Raw genomic sequence first — 16,589 nt, forward strand, 5'->3', positions numbered from 1 at the left:
GATTCGCCTTAAGCCGAGGTTACACCGCACCCGATGACGGTTTCATGGGGAATCTATGGGTATCCTAGCGAGTGCGGTAGTTTAGCGCACAGTGAAGGTTTTTGTATCCTAACGGAGCGAGGCTAAGAAACGCATCTTTATGTCGACTTCCTGTTTCGCTCTCTCATTCGTAGGGCAGTTGCTCTATTCCTTCATCACGAGTAGTCAGGGATGCACGCTAGGCCTGCCGTTGAGCACTCCTGAGATAAGGACCATTTTTTTCTGATGCAAAAAAGGTAAATCGGATCATCAGATGCCCATTAGCTTTAATGGCCGAGTCTTCTTCCATCGCGCCTTTACCTAACCTTTCGAATCTCTGGGGACCCTCCCTTGACGAAGAGGGCGACCAGCAGGCTGTGGCACCTATCGAGACCCTAGGTCCGATATCCGTTGACGAGCACTCGCCAAACTATGGTGCCGGAGAGGAACCCCTAAGGGAGGCGGCCTCTGCCGAGGGCGATGCCCGGGAAGTTGCTCAATACAATGAGGAGGTCACTGCCGTACAGGAAGGATCAGAAACCCTTATGACCGAGTCAAGGCCTTCTAAGGATGTCAGTCCAGTGGCCGTACAGGAAGGATCAGCAACCCTTATGACCGAGTCAGGGCCTTCTAAGGATGGCAGTCCAGTGGCCGTACAGGAAGGATCAGCAACCCTTATGACCGAGTCAGGGCCTTCTAAGGATGGCAGTCCAGTGGCCGTACAGGAAGGATCAGCAACCCTTATGACCGAGTCAGGGCCTTCTAAGGATGTCAGTCCAGTGGCCGTACAGGAAGGATCAGCAACCCTTATGACCGAGTCAGGGCCTTCTAAGGATGGCAGTCCAGTGGCCGTACAGGAAGGATCAGCAACCCTTATGACCGAGTCAGGGCCTTCTAAGGATGGCAGTCCAGTGGCCGTACAGGAAGGATCAGCAACTTTACACCATCCGACGATACCCAAGGTTAATATACAGGGGCTGTCAGCATCCCCTGCAATCAACAGGGGCACTTCTCTTTCGTTGGTTTCGCCGTCGAACCCACTAGAAGCGACTAGCAGCTACACCATGCATTCAACTTCCCAGTACGAACGGCTCTCTGGTGCTACTCACCGAACCATAGGAGGCCCTGAGGGAGAGGTCTGGGGGGCCATAGACATCTCTAGGTCCAACATAGGCAGATACAAGGTACTGCTCAACCACTACCTTGCCCCACATCGGCCCTGTCTATCAGACCCAACGCATCTACTTCTCTAGCCCTCGTGCCTATACTGGGAAACAGCACCTTATACGCAAGGTAGAGAGAGCCCTCCCTCGGGACCCTGCCATCACCTCTGGGCCCTTCAGGAGCACCGAGACGCTGCTAGGCGGATCTTACAGGCGTACCAGTCGGAGTCTGCTAGGTAGTAATCCTCCCATGGGAAATCGATAGAGGAGTGTGGCAGCAGGTCTCGGATGGACGTGAGCCAATCGAGGATGAGTTGTCAGAGTCATGTTGGGGAACGACAAGGTAGTGGCCCACGATAGTTGAGTAGATGATGGCCCTTTAGGCCTCCTAAGGGAGCGTGCCCGTCTTCGAGCACGAGTATTGGGGCTCACCAGGACTAGGGATCAGCTGAGGCATGCACTGAAGACCTCAGTCGAAGTGCTTTGGAGGAAGGATGCCGAGATAAAGTCCTTGAGGTCGTTGTTGGAGGATCAGGCCCCTCCTTAGTCCGATGTGTGAAGCTGTCATGTCCAATGGGTTGTCCACAGTGCCATAGTACTTGCGTTGTAACCTTGCGTAGTGACCATAGGGCACTGCAGTTGTTGTTATTGTTGTCATAATGGTTGGTACAGCGCCTCTCCTACACCACATGTCGCCATACAAGGCATCTCCTAAGTGGACCTTGAAGGGGGAGGGCTGTGTTGAAGTCAGCAGAGCGTGAGCCTCGGTCCTCGTAGTGTCCTTCACATAGGCACAGCGCCGTTTGGACCGGCATGCGAATAAGGTTCCTGGTCCAGGGAAGTATGATATCATCGGTAGAGTTGACCACACGTCGAAGTTCAGGACCTTGGCGAGGTAGGGCGTAACGTAGCTGGACGGTATTGGCTATCTAGGTCATGTTCGTTCGGATCGGCATCACGCTTCGTGGACGAGCGGAGACCAACCACTTCTCCGGAGAAGAAACAAAGGAGTGGTATAGAACCTGGTCCTGGTAATAGGAGCCTCTGCCATTAACGTCGTCATCATCACCTTATACTTCAACAGTAGTGCTTATCATAGGAATCTAAACTCGTATTGTTAGGGAAGTAGGAATGGCAATTCTCGAGCAGGTGCCTATTCTCCCCCTAGCGACTTCAGCGGTAGACCCTTTACCTCTCATGGGAACATCACTTTCGGTACGGGAGGCAGAATGTTCCCCAAGTGCATGGAGAAGATGGCGCGGAACTCCCCAGGGCCGGGTGTTTACGAGATTAGAAATAAGTAGTATCGAGGGGCAACTCGTAGCTCTCACTTGTGGTATCATCTTTTTTATGGTGTCTATAAAATTCCAAAATAGCGTTGTCGTAGAGTAGTAAGAACTTCCTAGGGAGGACGGGTAGGGTCTTGGCAGGAACCGCCAAGGGTCAGCAACCCTGAGCGATCGAGCAATTGGGGTCGCTGGTCGGCATGATTGGTACTACGACAAGGACATTATCGCCACTCGAGGGAAGCCAGGTGACGGTCCATGCCCTCTCGTCGTCCTCTATGGTCAGTGACAGGTCCGGGAACATACGACTACAAGGTTGGATCAGAGGAGCCGTGCATGAGGTTTGGCACCAGCAAGAGGCCTCCTATATACCACATTTCCTCTAGAGGGCATCCCGGACCAGGTCAGCGTTCGAGCCACGACACAGAGTAGTGAGAGTTCGTAGGTGCATACAATTTGAAGTCGACTTTGGAAGGCCTTAAATACAGCTTTGCTGGTAGGGACAAATATGGAGGAGCGCTGACTGTGGTTAACGAGTGAGTGTGAACGGGCACCAGGAGTGGGTCCAGGGTTGGTTGCTGTCAGTAGCACTGTGGGACCACAGCTGACCCAGCCCACGCAGTTCGGATGAGCGGGCAAGTCACCAATTCTGCGAGTTTAATCACGAGAAACATTGTTTGTTGTTCATTGAGATGTACGATAGTCATGATCGCACATGGATGTGCTCAACCTCGCCAGGTGTCGAGTTGAGTCACCATTATAGGGATGGTCGCCGGGAGTAGTAGTAGTAGTAGTTGTTGTTGTTGTTGTTGTTGTTGTTGTTGTTGTTGGGTGCCCTTATGCCGACCGCGCTGAGCGCAGTATACGGCCTTGGCGGCACACAGGCTGCGGGGCCTGTAGATAGTTCGTCCCCGTGGCGAACCCCTTCCGGCTGGGGCTCTGCCAATGGTAATTAATTAGGTGTAGAGGGAAAATAAAACGGTACAAGAAATAGAAGAATAGTACAGGCAAATAATACGAAATTATACATTTTTTTTTATTTGCCTGTACTAAAAAAAAAGTAGTAGTAGTAGTAGTAGTAGTAGTAGTAGTAGTAGTAGTAGTAGTAGTAGTAGTAGTAGTAGTAGTAGTAATAGTAGTAGTTTCCCATGCTATTGCTATTGCTACCGATGGTAGTGGCTCCGGTGTGCGGAAGCATTGGCATCCCAGCGATCCATGTTGAGTATAGTGATGATATCCAAGGTCACTTTGAGCTTGGATACAAAGTAGGTCCGCTTCCTGCCGACAAGACTAGGGCTGTCCTAGGTTGGATACGCCCTGCGAGACCACATACGGGCCGCTCTTGAAATTGACGCTTCCTTGTTGGAGCTGGTCAAGTGGCATGAGAATAGTAATTGGGAAAAATAGGATGTCTTTACACCAGACAGTTTGGGAGGTACGGAGGCTCAGCGGTGGCTGCGACTTTACAGCGAAAATGCCAGGGAGGCGTACCCGAAAATTCATTCAGAAATGAGAGGCCTGAGTCGGGGCACAGGTGGGGTGGGATGACGGTCTAGTTTTTAAGGGGTCGTCAACCATTCGGGGAGGAGGAAGTCAATAATAAGTTCATGCATTGCGAAGCAAACGGTTATGCATATCTAGATTTCCGAGATGGCTCTCTTCAATTTGAGAGTACGACCATAGACCACGAAACGCTTCTAAAACGTTGGTGTCAATCGATTCACATTGTTATCAAGTTGACTTCCGAAAATTTGAAGGTGTTGAAAACACTACTTTGCATAGCGGTTCGGCTCACACTGTCGAGCTAAAGCTCTCTCGCAACATTAGTAGCTTTCTTTACGAATAAAGTCGCCTGTATCCGTACCCTGGTCGAGTTCTGTCATAGCCTAGGGTGCTCAGGTCTGCCCCTGGATACGGTCCTGCTGGCCAACCATAGAAGTGAGATGGAGCTGCTTATGAATCGATCGAGGCATTCTGTGGTGGGAAGGAGGGTAGAGCGAGGGTGTACAGACGTACACTGGCAGAAGCGAGGTGACTAGTATTGGGCCCATCAGTGGTGACCAGTGTGGTAGGTTGGATCGGTTGGGCCCATAATGAGGACTATGATTGGCCCATGAGCCATCGTCCGGGGTATATCATCTACGCTACCGTCTATGACTCCGTGGGGACTGGGGTAAGGCCCGTTGGGAAGGCGAGGGTCAGTATAGCTGTACGCAGATCCAACAACGATGGGCGGCCTATACGTACCCTCTGGGGCTCAGTGGATTGGCAGTGAGCGTCAACAGGTGAGGCCATACTGTAGAGTATACTAGCTGTTACAGTGTTGGAATATATGTTCGGGGCGTTTCCTCACGAATTATAGAAGTTTATGTTCGAAATCGGATACAAGTGTACAGAAACCAATTATCCGAAATTCCCTCAAAATTTCAGAATTGTCGCCAACGTATGTAGTTGAGCATGTGCATGCTTTCCCATCCTTAGTGACGGCATCGTGAGTACGGTCAACTCCCTCTACCCCACCGAGCTGGTCGTGCCCACTGAATCACAGCCGGCCATAGGACAGATCATTCTCGGAAGACACCTCTGCACCGCTACCTCAGTCGAGGAGGCTGTCCTTGTGTGAGGACCAGAGGCTTGGCGACAGATCGCATGCCTTCCGTCAGATTGGGGGACCGTCGCCTCTCCACTGGGCATGGGTACAACTTTGCCAACTATAAGGACCCGAGCTCAGCTGTGCTGTGGGGAAGCCTCCTATGACTCTACTACGTTGGTGCATCGCTCCTTCAGGTACATCGAGAGTGCGCCTGGCGGCGAGTTGGCCTCCAGGAACCTCACTGAGGAAGGCGCTGGAAGGCCAACAGGTCAGACCTGAGTTCAGTCGCATTCAGTTGGAGTTGATTCCCCTCTCAGTTCATGCAAATTCCTACATTTTTCTAAAGGGCGTCGCCGAGAATCCGGGCCCTAGTAGTGGGCATCGCCTCGCCCGTTTTGAGGAGCTGGCTGGGAACGTGAAAAGGCCGGCAGACCTTCTCAAGGTGGGGGCTTTACGTGTGAGATGGCATGAGACATGTTTGGGTTCAGATTCTATCGGACAGCGGTGATGCTGAATGGCCTATCTTCAGAGACAGGGAGAATGCTCTATTGCAGAAGGACAGTGGGACTACCGACCTCACGGTTTTCATCACCCTCTCTGGGGAGTGGCCTCGCATAGAAGTAGGTGAACATCGGTGTCGAACCGCGACGAAATTTTCGGTAGAAAATTTTCGGACTACTATTGCAGGCGTGGTTTGGTTGCGATGCATTTGAATTTTTGTGTAGTTATCGGTGCAGTACGCGGCATTTAAAATGCGCAATGCTTGTCGGATCGGTTTCTCTTTGACCACGTTGGAGTTTCACCCGTCTTAGGTGAAGTGGCGTAATACTCGGTGACAAACCCGATATTCGCGGTGATATGCAGTAGTCGTGAAATATATTTTTCACTAGTGTTTTGCAGATCACTAGGGTGAAACTCCGTTAAATTTTGAGCTAATTTCTCCAGCAAGCGTCTTGAATATATCTTCTACATTGAAATCCAAATCGTGTGCCATACGCATGAGCTCATCAGATTTGGACTGATCGCCCTTGGAACGAGTCGAGTCGCACTTTCTCAAGATCAACGACACAGATCCCACTGGGTGACGGAAGGCCTGGCCCGATGCAGCACCTAGTGACTCCAGATCATAGGTATCTATTGTCTCAGGGAGGGGTAGCTGGATTCAAAGCCCTGGAGGGGACGAAGCTGAAGGATTGGGCTTTGGCCCCTACACTCACGATGATAGCGGAGTTGACAGCGATGAGTATGTACTCATGTCTTGATTCTCATGCTATTTGTTTCTGACGAGATCTGCGGCAATGTGAGTAGTTGAGTCAATTCAAAAGGGTGGGGAAGGCGTGGTCGTCGGGGGTGTATTAGTGGTTAAGGAGAGCAGTTGTAATTAGAATGAATAATTATCATTTATATGAGGAGATAGGCCATGGCAAATACACTGTCGTTTACAAAGGGAGGAAGCGGTACTCAATTGAGTATGTTGGGGTGAAGAGTACTGAGAAGTGCCGGAGGAGTCGGGTCATGAACGAAGTCGCGGTAAGTCGCAGTTGTTGTCGAAGACCCATGGCCCCTCCTGTCTTAGGTCCTGAACGATATTAAGGGGCACTTCAACGTCCTCAGATTCAACAACTGGTGGGTCGTCGTCGGGCTTTGAAAGTGTCTATGGTTGGTAGCCGACAGGTATGAGACACGTAACCACTTGTGGATAATAACAGAGTATTGTGCTGGAGGAGATCTCTTGAAGGTCCTCAAGCAGGATGCCAAGGTCTCGCCTGATCAGGTCTGATGGCAATCCCAGCTTGCTCCGATATGGTCTTGGCTTCAGTGTCGCGCCTTCTGTCTGGACATAGTCGCGGGGCTCCACCACGTGCATCGTAATGGTATCATCTACGGTGACTTGAAGCCATCTAACCTGCTCTTCACTGAGGAGGGTCGGCTGAAGCTGTGTGACTTTGGTATGAGTCAAAGGCTCAGTGACCTCGAGAATCTGTCGGCCAAAGGGAAGCCCCTACCGAGACGAGGTGAATGGCTGACCATGGCCGGCGGCGGCCCTTCATCTCTTGCTATGCCTTCTACTGTAGGTACGCCGTACTATATGGCGCCAGAGTTGTTCCTCGATAGGGGTGTACACTCCTTTGCGTCGGATCTCTGGGCCTTGGGCATTGTCATGCATGAACTGGTAGAGGCACTACTGGTCTGTGACTTGTCGTCGTTATCTATTGTAGGTCACTGGACGTCCACCGTTCGTCTCGAATTCCTTCCAATCCCTACAGCAGTTAATAAAGGAGGAAGATCCGAAGCCTGACATAACACCTCTGAGCTCCTCTATGACTGACTTGGTTCACGGCAGAGGGCGAGGGGGAGACGACGGCCTCTTGTCGAAGGACCCGGTAAGTCTCTGCTACGCTGTCGTTATATGCCTCCATTGCTCTGAATCAGGTCACCCGCTTGGACTGGCCGAGGCTGCTAGCTCATGCATTTTGGAAAGGGCAATTCGACCATTTGCTCGAGATAGTGTTGCCGATACAGAAGCACTTCGTTGATTATGTCAATACAACTCATCGTGAGACGCGGCTACCGTCTTGGCCGACCTCATCTCGCTGTCAGGTCTACACTATCCTAACAGTAGACGAGAAGCTGTTAGTATGTCCACTTCTTCACAGCGAGTGAATCCTTTGGCCGTACAAACACCGAGCTCAGAGATGTTACGATCGGAGACTCCATCGGTCATGGGCCAGCCGACGCCTCCGACGCGGTGCCAGACGGTAGGTTGGTAACTGGGTGGTGGTCAGCAAGCAGTGGGGTCAGATACAGCAGTTGGTATTCCATCCATCGACCCCTTCCGAGTCTAGGAGGGCCACTGTGGCTGTGACCATCACTAAGCTACTTCCACATTGGTCAGATCAGTCGGTGAGCCCAATATCTACGATCCTAGAGGACGAGGGAGCGGTCCCTCCAGGTGGGCTGAGGTCGTCACCCTGTCTATGATACTATGCTTGGTGTACTCAGATTCATCCAGTGATTTCGTTGATAACGAGGGCATCGAGGCAGGCTCAGCAGGGAAGGAGAACCTCAGAGGTTGGGAAAATCGTTTACCGTAATTTCATCAGATAGTGAGTTTATCGAGGGGACACTGCTTCTCTGCAGGTTCAAGGCCTACGACCGGGAAGATTTCGTGGTAGCCATAACTCAGTCAGCGACATCTGCCGTCCTCAACAGGGAGGTGGGACATGCAACCACAGGCAGGCGGCCTTAGCGAAGGTCTCTGCTGTCAGGTACACCACCATATAGCAGTAATTCATCAGCACTTACGGTCGGCCGCCTCTCCCGATCTGGTTCATGCCATTATACAGTATCTCACCCACTTGGCAGAGAGGGTCGAGGTGGGCCTCAGCCGCAGCGGTCACAACTTCGCACTAGTCCCTGTCAGATCGCTGATGTGGTCTTGAACTCCTCCATCCTGTCTCTGTTGTTGGTCCTGGCCTCGCCTCCAGCTGACAGGGATGCTGATCACAGCGGTACGAAATCTCGGTCATGGACAATAGCGAGGCGGAGCGAAGCACTGCGGATTGATACTCTTAATGTAGCTCCGTAGCCGCACTGTATTTCGAATTTCCCTTCAGATGCTCGGCAAGGCGTTGCGGCATGCTTCATTCATTGAGCCCGGGTACACTGCTGCTGGGGGCAGTCACTCAATGATGGTCGGGGTCAGCGTTGCTAGTCACCACAGTGTCGAAGCTGCACTCAGCCGCACTAGCCTCGACACAGTGGTCAGTGGCGCCTATGGAGGCTACGGCCTTTTCGAGGTGTGTGGGCCGACGGATTCCTGTGATGAGATACCACCACTTTAGGTGTTGCAGCAGTGCATCGACCCGTTCAACTCTCCCGCTATACGACGGAGTGCTCTGGCGGCCTTGGGGGAGCTCATGTTCTACGTCGCGACCCAGCAGACCCCAGCCGGGTCAGCCCAAGCAGTGGCGGCAGACACTACCGCCAATAGTAAGGTTCATGCTTGAGGGCTTCACATGGCTCGCCATAGGTATATTATCTGGATGTTCATCTTCCTCCTTGGAGTTGCCTCCCTCGGTGGTCTCAATAGTCATGCAGACCTGTCTTGTAGGGCAGTTGCAACTACTCGCCTCCGAACAACTATCGACCATCTCAGATCCGCAGTGACGACCTCGAGCTCCATGGTCTACTCATGTTGGCTGCGCAGACCCTCCGCAACATAGCCCTCATGGCGCCCAATGGCTGGGTCACGGCCAACCTCCTCACCCCCGCCATAGATGCTCAGGTGGGACTCGACTTACTTTGTGCTCATTATGTTTGGTTCCCATACTTCTTTTTGATGTTTCTGATGGGCATCTTTGCCTAGACCTAATAAGTAGTTGACGGCGAATAGAACTTTCCTTGCTACGCCGGAGAAGGGTCGTCTGGCTAATGCATAATGCCATTGAAACTTCATAGGTCCTTAGCAGACTCTGCCGAGTTTGTTGTGACACGACAGTGAGCGTTGGAGTGAGAGTAACTTGTCTAGCAGCGTTGGATGATACGTAGGCCCCTTTCTCCGTGGACGGCGACGGGCAAGGCGATCCTGCTTAGGCTCGACTTGGTCCCGACTATGAGGAAGTTAGCTGCCACTGAGCTCCTCCGAGTATGTGTGAGTGGCATGCAGCTGGCTGGACAGGCGAGTGCTGAAGCTGATATACAGCGGGCTGTGTCTTCCGCGGTGAGCCTACTATCATCAGCACTGCCTTCACGCAGTGTCTCGGTCAGGCATCGTTCGGTCTGCGGCTATTGAGTTCACATCGTATCGACGCGACTACAGCGGAGCGACTCGTGATCGAAGCCCTCTCTATCCTAGGTCAACCACGACTTTCTAGCGTGGTAAGTTATTCTTATCCGTATCTGGTTGCACTGCTGTACTTCAGTCACGCGGCAAGGTGCTGCTGTTATTGGCTCGGTTATTCCTCATTCGTGGCACATCCACGGACGCCATAGGAGCCCAGGCCCTACAACTTGCGCTGGAGAAGGTAGGACGATTGGATTCCGACTGTCTTGGATGATGCCTGGTCTATTCAGGGCTTGGCGATGAGGTTCGACAGGATCTGCAGAGCCCCCGATGCAGCTCGAGATGAGGACAGCGAAGATGAAGATACGGCCTCATATCTGCAACGGGCTCTGAGTGTTATCATCGACGCCGTATCGATTTGCCTATGGCAGTGTCTCGCTGATGCCGTAAGTCTACCCCGGCCTAACTGTTGTGACGGAAGGAACTCGTCTCAGTCAAGCTCTATTACTGTTCAATTGCCAATGCGTTCGGTGTGTTGACGTTTGTATATCCCTATCATATGCTACACTACGGATCATCTCGGTCAAGACAGATACTTTAGGTATTGGAGCTCCACTCTGTGGCTACGACGTCTAACCCAACGCCATCCCCTCGATACAGCAGCCGCAGCGGCTCATCCTCAACTTCGGCCTCTTCCTTCTCCTCGTCATCGTCGCTCCGCCGTGGATCGTCCTCGTCATGTCAAGGGACGAACATATCCCGAGCACTGAATATAATCATGCATCTCCTAGCCAACTCCAACATGGCCAGATGTAAGGGCCTCGCCTGTCCTCTCAGAAGTCTTTTCAATGCGGCCTTCAGGTGTGCTGACTGCGTCCCATATTCCCCCAGTAGCGAGGATAGCCACGTGGCAGACTACCTGTGCGAGCCCTCGGAGCGGTACGTCTGTTCTGATCGGCAGCAGAGACTATGAGCTCGGAGTTGTTAGGGATAATGTCGAGACAAGGCACTAACGCTGGTCTGCAGCATCTCCAGCTGCTGATGATAGAAGGTCTTCCTGCTCAAGTCGGAGTCATCCTTGGTGGGCAATTCTCTGTCGGCCTGCCGCCGCCACCGAACTGTTTTTGTATTAGAGAGTGGATCTTCCCTATGCGACTGCTTCGTCCACAACATGCTGCCAGCGATAATATCCCACACTCACTCCAGTCTAGCAGATGTCAGATTCAGAGCTTTCAAGAGCCTGTCCGATATTATAATGCAGCTCCTGGGAGATGACGACACGTAAGTCTCCATCACGACTGCAGCCTTTCGGTGTTAGTCACTGATGGCCCCCTATATGTTCGGTCAGGTATAATGCCGATGGGGCTTTGAGAGCTCGCCTCGCCTCGTTATTGCGAGAACAGCTCCTGCCGTTGGTCGGAGTGTTACTAGGTGATGATGAGCCGACCCCTACTCTACTGCGGAGGCTATTGGCCTTGGTCATGCCTGATGAGGAGATGACACCAATGGTGAAGTACAGACGATGACAAGAACAATGATGCTGTACATAAGACTGTCATGACGATTGCCAATGATAAGCTCAGTTGTTGGATTCTCAATTGGAGCTACCCGAGTCTTGGGATACCCCTGGTCTTAGTAGAAACGCACGGTGGTCAGCAGCGCCCACTGTCACCGGCCCTTTATCAGTGCTCTGATATTCGTTGATATCCGATTATCAAGTACACTCCACTACTGGCTATCCGAAGCTCCACGGTCATCAGTCTTATACTTGGCTATAAGAGAGTTTTCATCAGTTTCACTGCGGGATAAATAACCACCGCGCAACCTCTCGTAAGTTATGGACGAGATTAATCTCACCGAGCAGGGTTTGTATCATCAATATACTATCTTGCACAGCGCTATTGCCAACAGGCTTGCCAGGGGCTGCGTGTCTCGGACAATCCTCTGCCGTAGGATCCCTGAAACATGTCGATATCCTTCCTGTAACTCTCCATGTGATTAGTCATCGAGAGAGTAGAGCTCCATATGGTTGGCACATCACCGAGAGAGAACATACTCCTACCAGTGGTGACCGGCCCCACTAGACTCGCCAGCTCGAGCAACGACATCCCCCGCGTGATGCCTCTGGCAAGAGATTCTTCTCGCAACAGCTCTATGGAACCCTGGATCAGACAGTGTCTGACAGACACGACTCTCGGTTGGACGCAGGTTACCGCTCTGTATCATGCTTTCCATACAGCGGGCGTCAGTGAGTGACAAAGCGGCAGTAATACTGACTCAGTATATACTCACCGAGTTTTGATCGCTTTTCTTTACGATCTAGAGAACAGTGTATCTTCGAGTAGACCGAGATAAGTCTGCTTCAGATCGATAAATCCCTCGAAAAGTGTTGAAGAGCCTCGTTGGAGCCCAGCAACAGACTGTACAAGGAGGATAGAGAGTCGAACGCTCATCCAGGATCTTATCTGCATCCCTCTCGTGAGGTTCATCACCCAAGCTCTCACAGTCTAGTGTCTCACAAGCTCCATGGAGACTGTCATGGTCGTCATCAGAGACGTCACGCTCTCCCTCATTAGTAGCATTTGCTTGTTGCGCCACGGCGTCTACAAGTTCATCAACTACGCCGAGTCAGCTTCCCCGTCTGCGATATTATTGGCCTGCTTCACTTAACGAGAATCCTTGGAGGATTCTCGTAAAATGAAGCACTATCCTTTTTATGGAAACCAAGCGAGTTTAACACACACAGGTGAAGCTTATGCGCACAGCATGCTAGCCATATCAGTGGCTCGTCCATATCAGTGCAAGATCCCCGATGACATTTATGATATAACTGCCGCTGTCGGTCGTATACGAGAGTTGAAGGGGTCACTGGGCAGGGGCGTTCACATGCCTGAGTTATTTCCGAACCAACTTCGAGGGCTTCGGAGACGTTGGCGTTAGCATGACACCCGGCTGGGTTAGCAGAGAGCCCAAGCGCGACATCGGCGGTTATGTCCACACCCAGGCCAGGCCTCCAGACCACAGTGGCGTTCTTGTTGTTCTTAGAGCCGAACATCCAGGTGATGGTGCGTCGAGTGTCCACAGTGCGAGCGAACGCATGAACGGCACCGGCGACGGGCGTGTCATAGGTGATGACCTCGTCGAAGTACGTCTTGAAGAATTTCGAGAGTGCACCAGACCAAGTTCCCTGGCCGACGTCGTGGTTCGTGGCATAGAACGACAGCTTGCACTGGACCGTCAGAAGGAGGGCCTTGGAAACCTCAGCATCGCTCTTGATCGCGTCCACGAGGTCATCCCTAAGCGTGTCGCCGGTGCAAGCGATACTTCAAATGATAGTATTAGACCAATAATTGAAGGAAATTCAGCGATAACACTATGGTCCAATCGTTTTCGGCTGGAGCGAAAGTGAGGATATATCGATCAGGCCGATCGTACCCTCGTACCTTCAAGATTAACTGTCTTCGACTGAAGGTGCTTCTTGAGGAGGCATGTTTAAATTTTGATCTGCTTTACCTTTTCTTGTCTTCTCTAGCTGGACACCGAAGAATTTTTGACCATCCGGTACGGTTCGATCCGTTTGCCTCAATGACATTGAGACCCGGGCGGTCCCACTTTACGTGGTTTACCGGTGGAACCGGTATCGACTTGCGACTTACCGGACTTACCGCCGGTGAGTCAATGACCGGTGACCCAGGGTCACCGACGTCACGCCGGTGGCAGAAAAAGACCTCAGTCGGTCTAGTTTGGCCACTAGGCAGCCTAGTCTAGGCTAGCGTCACTGGTTAATAGAGCCAGTGTAGTCGGCGACAGTATCGCCGCGAACCGCGGCCCGCGATACTCCCGAGGCTTTCGGAGGCAAAATAAGTCGCATCACCTCAACAGGATCATCAACTCTGACTCTCCCCTCATGCTATCTGAAGCCACTTTCATCATGAAAGTTTCATGAACTAATGAGGAGAAACCCCAGTCATAGTTGCACAGGACGGCACGTGATACCCAGATTGTATTATTCAATTTAAATCTACTAGGTTCTAGTACGTCAGCGACCAAAGATTGCAGTTTAACCAATCACACCGGAAGTGCTCGATAGTCAGACAAGGCTCCGGAGTCTCTTCGCACTAAAGTTAACTTTGTGAGAACAGACTTCCAGCGAGGAAAAGGGCTGATTCGAAGGAAGCGAAGGAGCCGTGATTGTAGTTAAGGCAAACGTTAGATTACCAGATAAACCGGACCCGGTCGTCATGCCGGGGATACAGGACCGTAAAATCTGGCTTCCCAGTTCCTTAGCAGGATTTTCGCCGGACCGGTGAGACCGGTGCAAACGGAGCGGACCGGGCGCCTAGCAGACTCCGAGTCTGCGCTAGCGCGACGTTGTTGTGCTAGGAGGTGAAGTTTGGTTGTGCACGCCGATCTCCGGAAAATTTGAACCTCACATATGAACACATGCACGAAAATCAAATGTAATGTTTACCAAAAACGAGCTTGTGCCAAGCCCCAGCGTTTGGCAGACCAATTACCCAAGCTGAAGTACTTCATTAGCACGGGATAGACGGATACAGTCAATGACTGTCGGTCATGTATCAAAACCAGAGCTTTTGACTAGAATCTACTACTGACAGTAGTCTACTGTGATTGATGCAGGCGTACTTGTGTTACACGAGGATAAGGCTGTTTCACAAGCTACATCTCACTTGTGAAACTGAGTATTTCTCATTCTGAGTATTTCTTTAGCCTGGTCTAGTTTTGCTGTCAATTTGGGAGCGGCTCGCATGTAGCTCCCCTCACAGTTTGAACCTTCAAATGCCAACATCGTGGATTTCTATAGAGTTTGTATTTTTAGGTTTGCAACTTGAATTTGTATGGGGTTTGGATCATCTAGATTCTAGAGCATAATGCTCTATAGTGCAAGTCCATGCACTATCTAGACCATAAACGCTCTAAGCATTCAGTAGGTCGCGGTCGTCGAAGTAGTTAGTCCTGGTTCTGTCTTGGCGTTCCCTGCTCTACTGTTAAATACATCATGATGGCCAAGGTTCGATTATGGGTAGACATTTTATTATACTCGAACTCCGTTCTCGAGCCTGCTAGGACTCCTAACTTGTGAACTCCTGGTGAAGTAAGGTGAGGAAACCCTTGTAAAATAACCTTACCTTATCTGAGGAAACCCGACCTTAGAATCCTCATCTTGGAGACGTCCTAATGTAAGGTATCTCAGGAAATAGGCCTCGGATAACCTTCTACAGTATTTTCCACAACGGTGACACATGTCGTCATCGTTCAGAGGAAACGGCCGCCCAACTAGTCACAACATCATCCATCACTTGGTGTGTATGATACATAGACTTTGAGTGTCTCGTTTAAATATTTTCTCGCCCGACAGAAAATTCCGCTCCCATTATATGATCGTCATGTCGAGTACTGTTGAACAACAAACTATGCACCATCATAATGCATCATAGTAACATGGGCATGTTACGTATCCGTGTATCAACGACGTAGTGCTGGGGCGGGGAATCGATACTTCGGCCTCTTTCTCATAAGCAAGAATTTTCCCTCGGTAGTGCCCAGGCACTCCCCCGATGGATCGTCCTGACCAACAGCTATCAAAACAATTTCCAACACTCCTACATCGATCGTCGGTGGATCTACACGGTACACGACATTCGCGAGATGGAATGGGAGTATCTAACCGGGCGAGAAAACTATCATGCCATTATTCGGCAAACGCACATGCTGGAAGCCTTGTGTGAGAGGGTCCGAGCAAATAACTCCGAGAAGTTGCCATATCGACGTTCCCGGACATGCCAATACAGTCGGGCCTGCAAAACGCGAGGACCATATCATAGTATCCGCGGTAGGAATACCAATGAGTTTAGTTAGCTTTTCCTCATGGACGATGAGTCCAGGCCTGTTATAATGCGGGATACGACGATGCAGGCGGTAGCTGTACTCCAGGTTGAATACGATTTGCTCGCTAATCCTCCTGAATATTGAACGAAGCTATTTTCCACTGTGACGAGTCCCTTATCAGGAAAACAGCTACAATGCACTCGACGGAAGGAGCATTCTTAGACTCACAGACTAGCTTTGATATTCGGGACCTCGGCCATCTTGTTGGATCCTGCTGCGTCAAACACTTGTGTATTCGGATCACCTGCATAGAGGGAGAGATCATTCAAGTTGACTCCGACAGATTCTAGCCCACCATAAGTGACCTGTTCATAAACACAACGAGCTCCTCGTATTTTGAACACCATGTTATAGCGGCGAGCACTGTCGACTGTGATACTGCTGTGAAGCACCTAGAGTCGTACTGCGCCGGGCTAGGCTATTACAATCGAATCTAGCTTCCAGGTTAACTATATATAATAAGTAGTGTTCGAAAATCCATCCTACTACACCAAATCTACAAGTACGGAATCTCCTATTTCAACACATACCCACCAAGAGTAACTATTTCATCGCCAATCTACACTGTAAGATAGTTGAATCACGACATACTTCAATTCTCGAAGTTGACGCTGTCAGTCTTGCCGGCTCACTTGTCAAGCTTGCACGGGAAAAGATATAGAAAGTCAGACCATCGCAATACTCACAGAAAGTTCTCGTGGATTGGTCGCTACCGTGACTGTAATTCACAAGCCTATCTCAGCACACCATCCAGAGATCGAAGATGATCCCACCTGCACAGTCCCCATGAGGTCCTTCAAATCTTAACCGCCTGTGTAGGAGCTGAACGGCAT

At 51.0% G+C, this 16,589-nt stretch overlaps 5 protein-coding genes across 5 annotated transcripts in view; 4 read left to right on the forward strand and 1 right to left on the reverse strand.

The window, feature by feature from the left end:
* Positions 1–308: 308 nt before the first annotated feature.
* Positions 309–1,728, forward strand: Pmar_PMAR012386 (conserved hypothetical protein; the record flags this gene model as incomplete). The annotated part of the gene is made up of 5 exons (XM_002787566.1): positions 309–1,202; positions 1,249–1,311; positions 1,362–1,417; positions 1,463–1,524; positions 1,565–1,728. 5 exons carry the CDS (start codon positions 309–311, stop codon positions 1,726–1,728), a joined length of 1,239 nt encoding a protein of 412 aa, XP_002787612.1.
* A 112-nt stretch (positions 1,729–1,840) lies between these two features.
* On the forward strand, positions 1,841–5,973 carry Pmar_PMAR012387 (conserved hypothetical protein; the record flags this gene model as incomplete). The annotated part of the gene is made up of 19 exons (XM_002787567.1): positions 1,841–1,927; positions 1,973–2,076; positions 2,115–2,212; positions 2,331–2,481; positions 2,612–2,715; positions 2,760–2,870; positions 3,644–3,732; positions 3,773–3,857; positions 3,891–4,001; positions 4,367–4,405; positions 4,540–4,640; positions 4,685–4,752; positions 4,949–5,086; positions 5,131–5,205; positions 5,255–5,328; positions 5,378–5,502; positions 5,549–5,680; positions 5,786–5,850; positions 5,961–5,973. The coding sequence occupies 19 exons, from the start codon at positions 1,841–1,843 to the stop codon at positions 5,971–5,973; spliced, it is 1,770 nt and encodes a 589-aa protein (XP_002787613.1).
* Positions 5,974–6,446: 473 nt separating this feature from the next.
* Positions 6,447–10,385, forward strand: Pmar_PMAR012388 (hypothetical protein; the record flags this gene model as incomplete). The annotated part of the gene is made up of 22 exons (XM_002787568.1): positions 6,447–6,590; positions 6,637–6,686; positions 6,735–6,834; positions 6,880–7,233; positions 7,280–7,444; positions 7,494–7,617; positions 7,662–7,819; positions 7,863–8,013; positions 8,064–8,151; positions 8,202–8,277; positions 8,330–8,437; positions 8,485–8,637; positions 8,678–8,860; positions 8,906–9,053; positions 9,094–9,170; positions 9,220–9,348; positions 9,522–9,607; positions 9,657–9,783; positions 9,831–9,941; positions 9,986–10,087; positions 10,137–10,292; positions 10,341–10,385. 22 exons carry the CDS (start codon positions 6,447–6,449, stop codon positions 10,383–10,385), a joined length of 2,835 nt encoding a protein of 944 aa, XP_002787614.1.
* Positions 10,386–10,624: 239 nt separating this feature from the next.
* Positions 10,625–11,372, forward strand: Pmar_PMAR012389 (hypothetical protein; the record flags this gene model as incomplete). The annotated part of the gene is made up of 5 exons (XM_002787569.1): positions 10,625–10,658; positions 10,708–10,785; positions 10,835–10,927; positions 10,980–11,127; positions 11,195–11,372. 5 exons carry the CDS (start codon positions 10,625–10,627, stop codon positions 11,370–11,372), a joined length of 531 nt encoding a protein of 176 aa, XP_002787615.1.
* A 1,339-nt stretch (positions 11,373–12,711) lies between these two features.
* Pmar_PMAR012390 (hypothetical protein) overlaps positions 12,712–16,589 on the reverse strand; it is a gene marked incomplete at both ends in the record, with an annotated part of 4,644 nt that continues 766 nt past the window's right edge. Inside the window, 6 exons of the mRNA XM_002787570.1 lie at positions 12,712–12,736; positions 12,795–13,142; positions 14,997–15,042; positions 15,537–15,754; positions 15,925–16,000; positions 16,530–16,578. Coding sequence (XP_002787616.1) covers positions 12,712–12,736; positions 12,795–13,142; positions 14,997–15,042; positions 15,537–15,754; positions 15,925–16,000; positions 16,530–16,578 — 762 coding nt within the window. The remainder of the gene's footprint in view (positions 12,737–12,794; positions 13,143–14,996; positions 15,043–15,536; positions 15,755–15,924; positions 16,001–16,529; positions 16,579–16,589) is intronic.

Source organism: Perkinsus marinus (assembly GCF_000006405.1).
Source record: "Perkinsus marinus ATCC 50983 genomic scaffold scf_1104296929318, whole genome shotgun sequence".
Taxonomy (NCBI): domain Eukaryota; phylum Perkinsozoa; order Perkinsida; family Perkinsidae; genus Perkinsus; species Perkinsus marinus.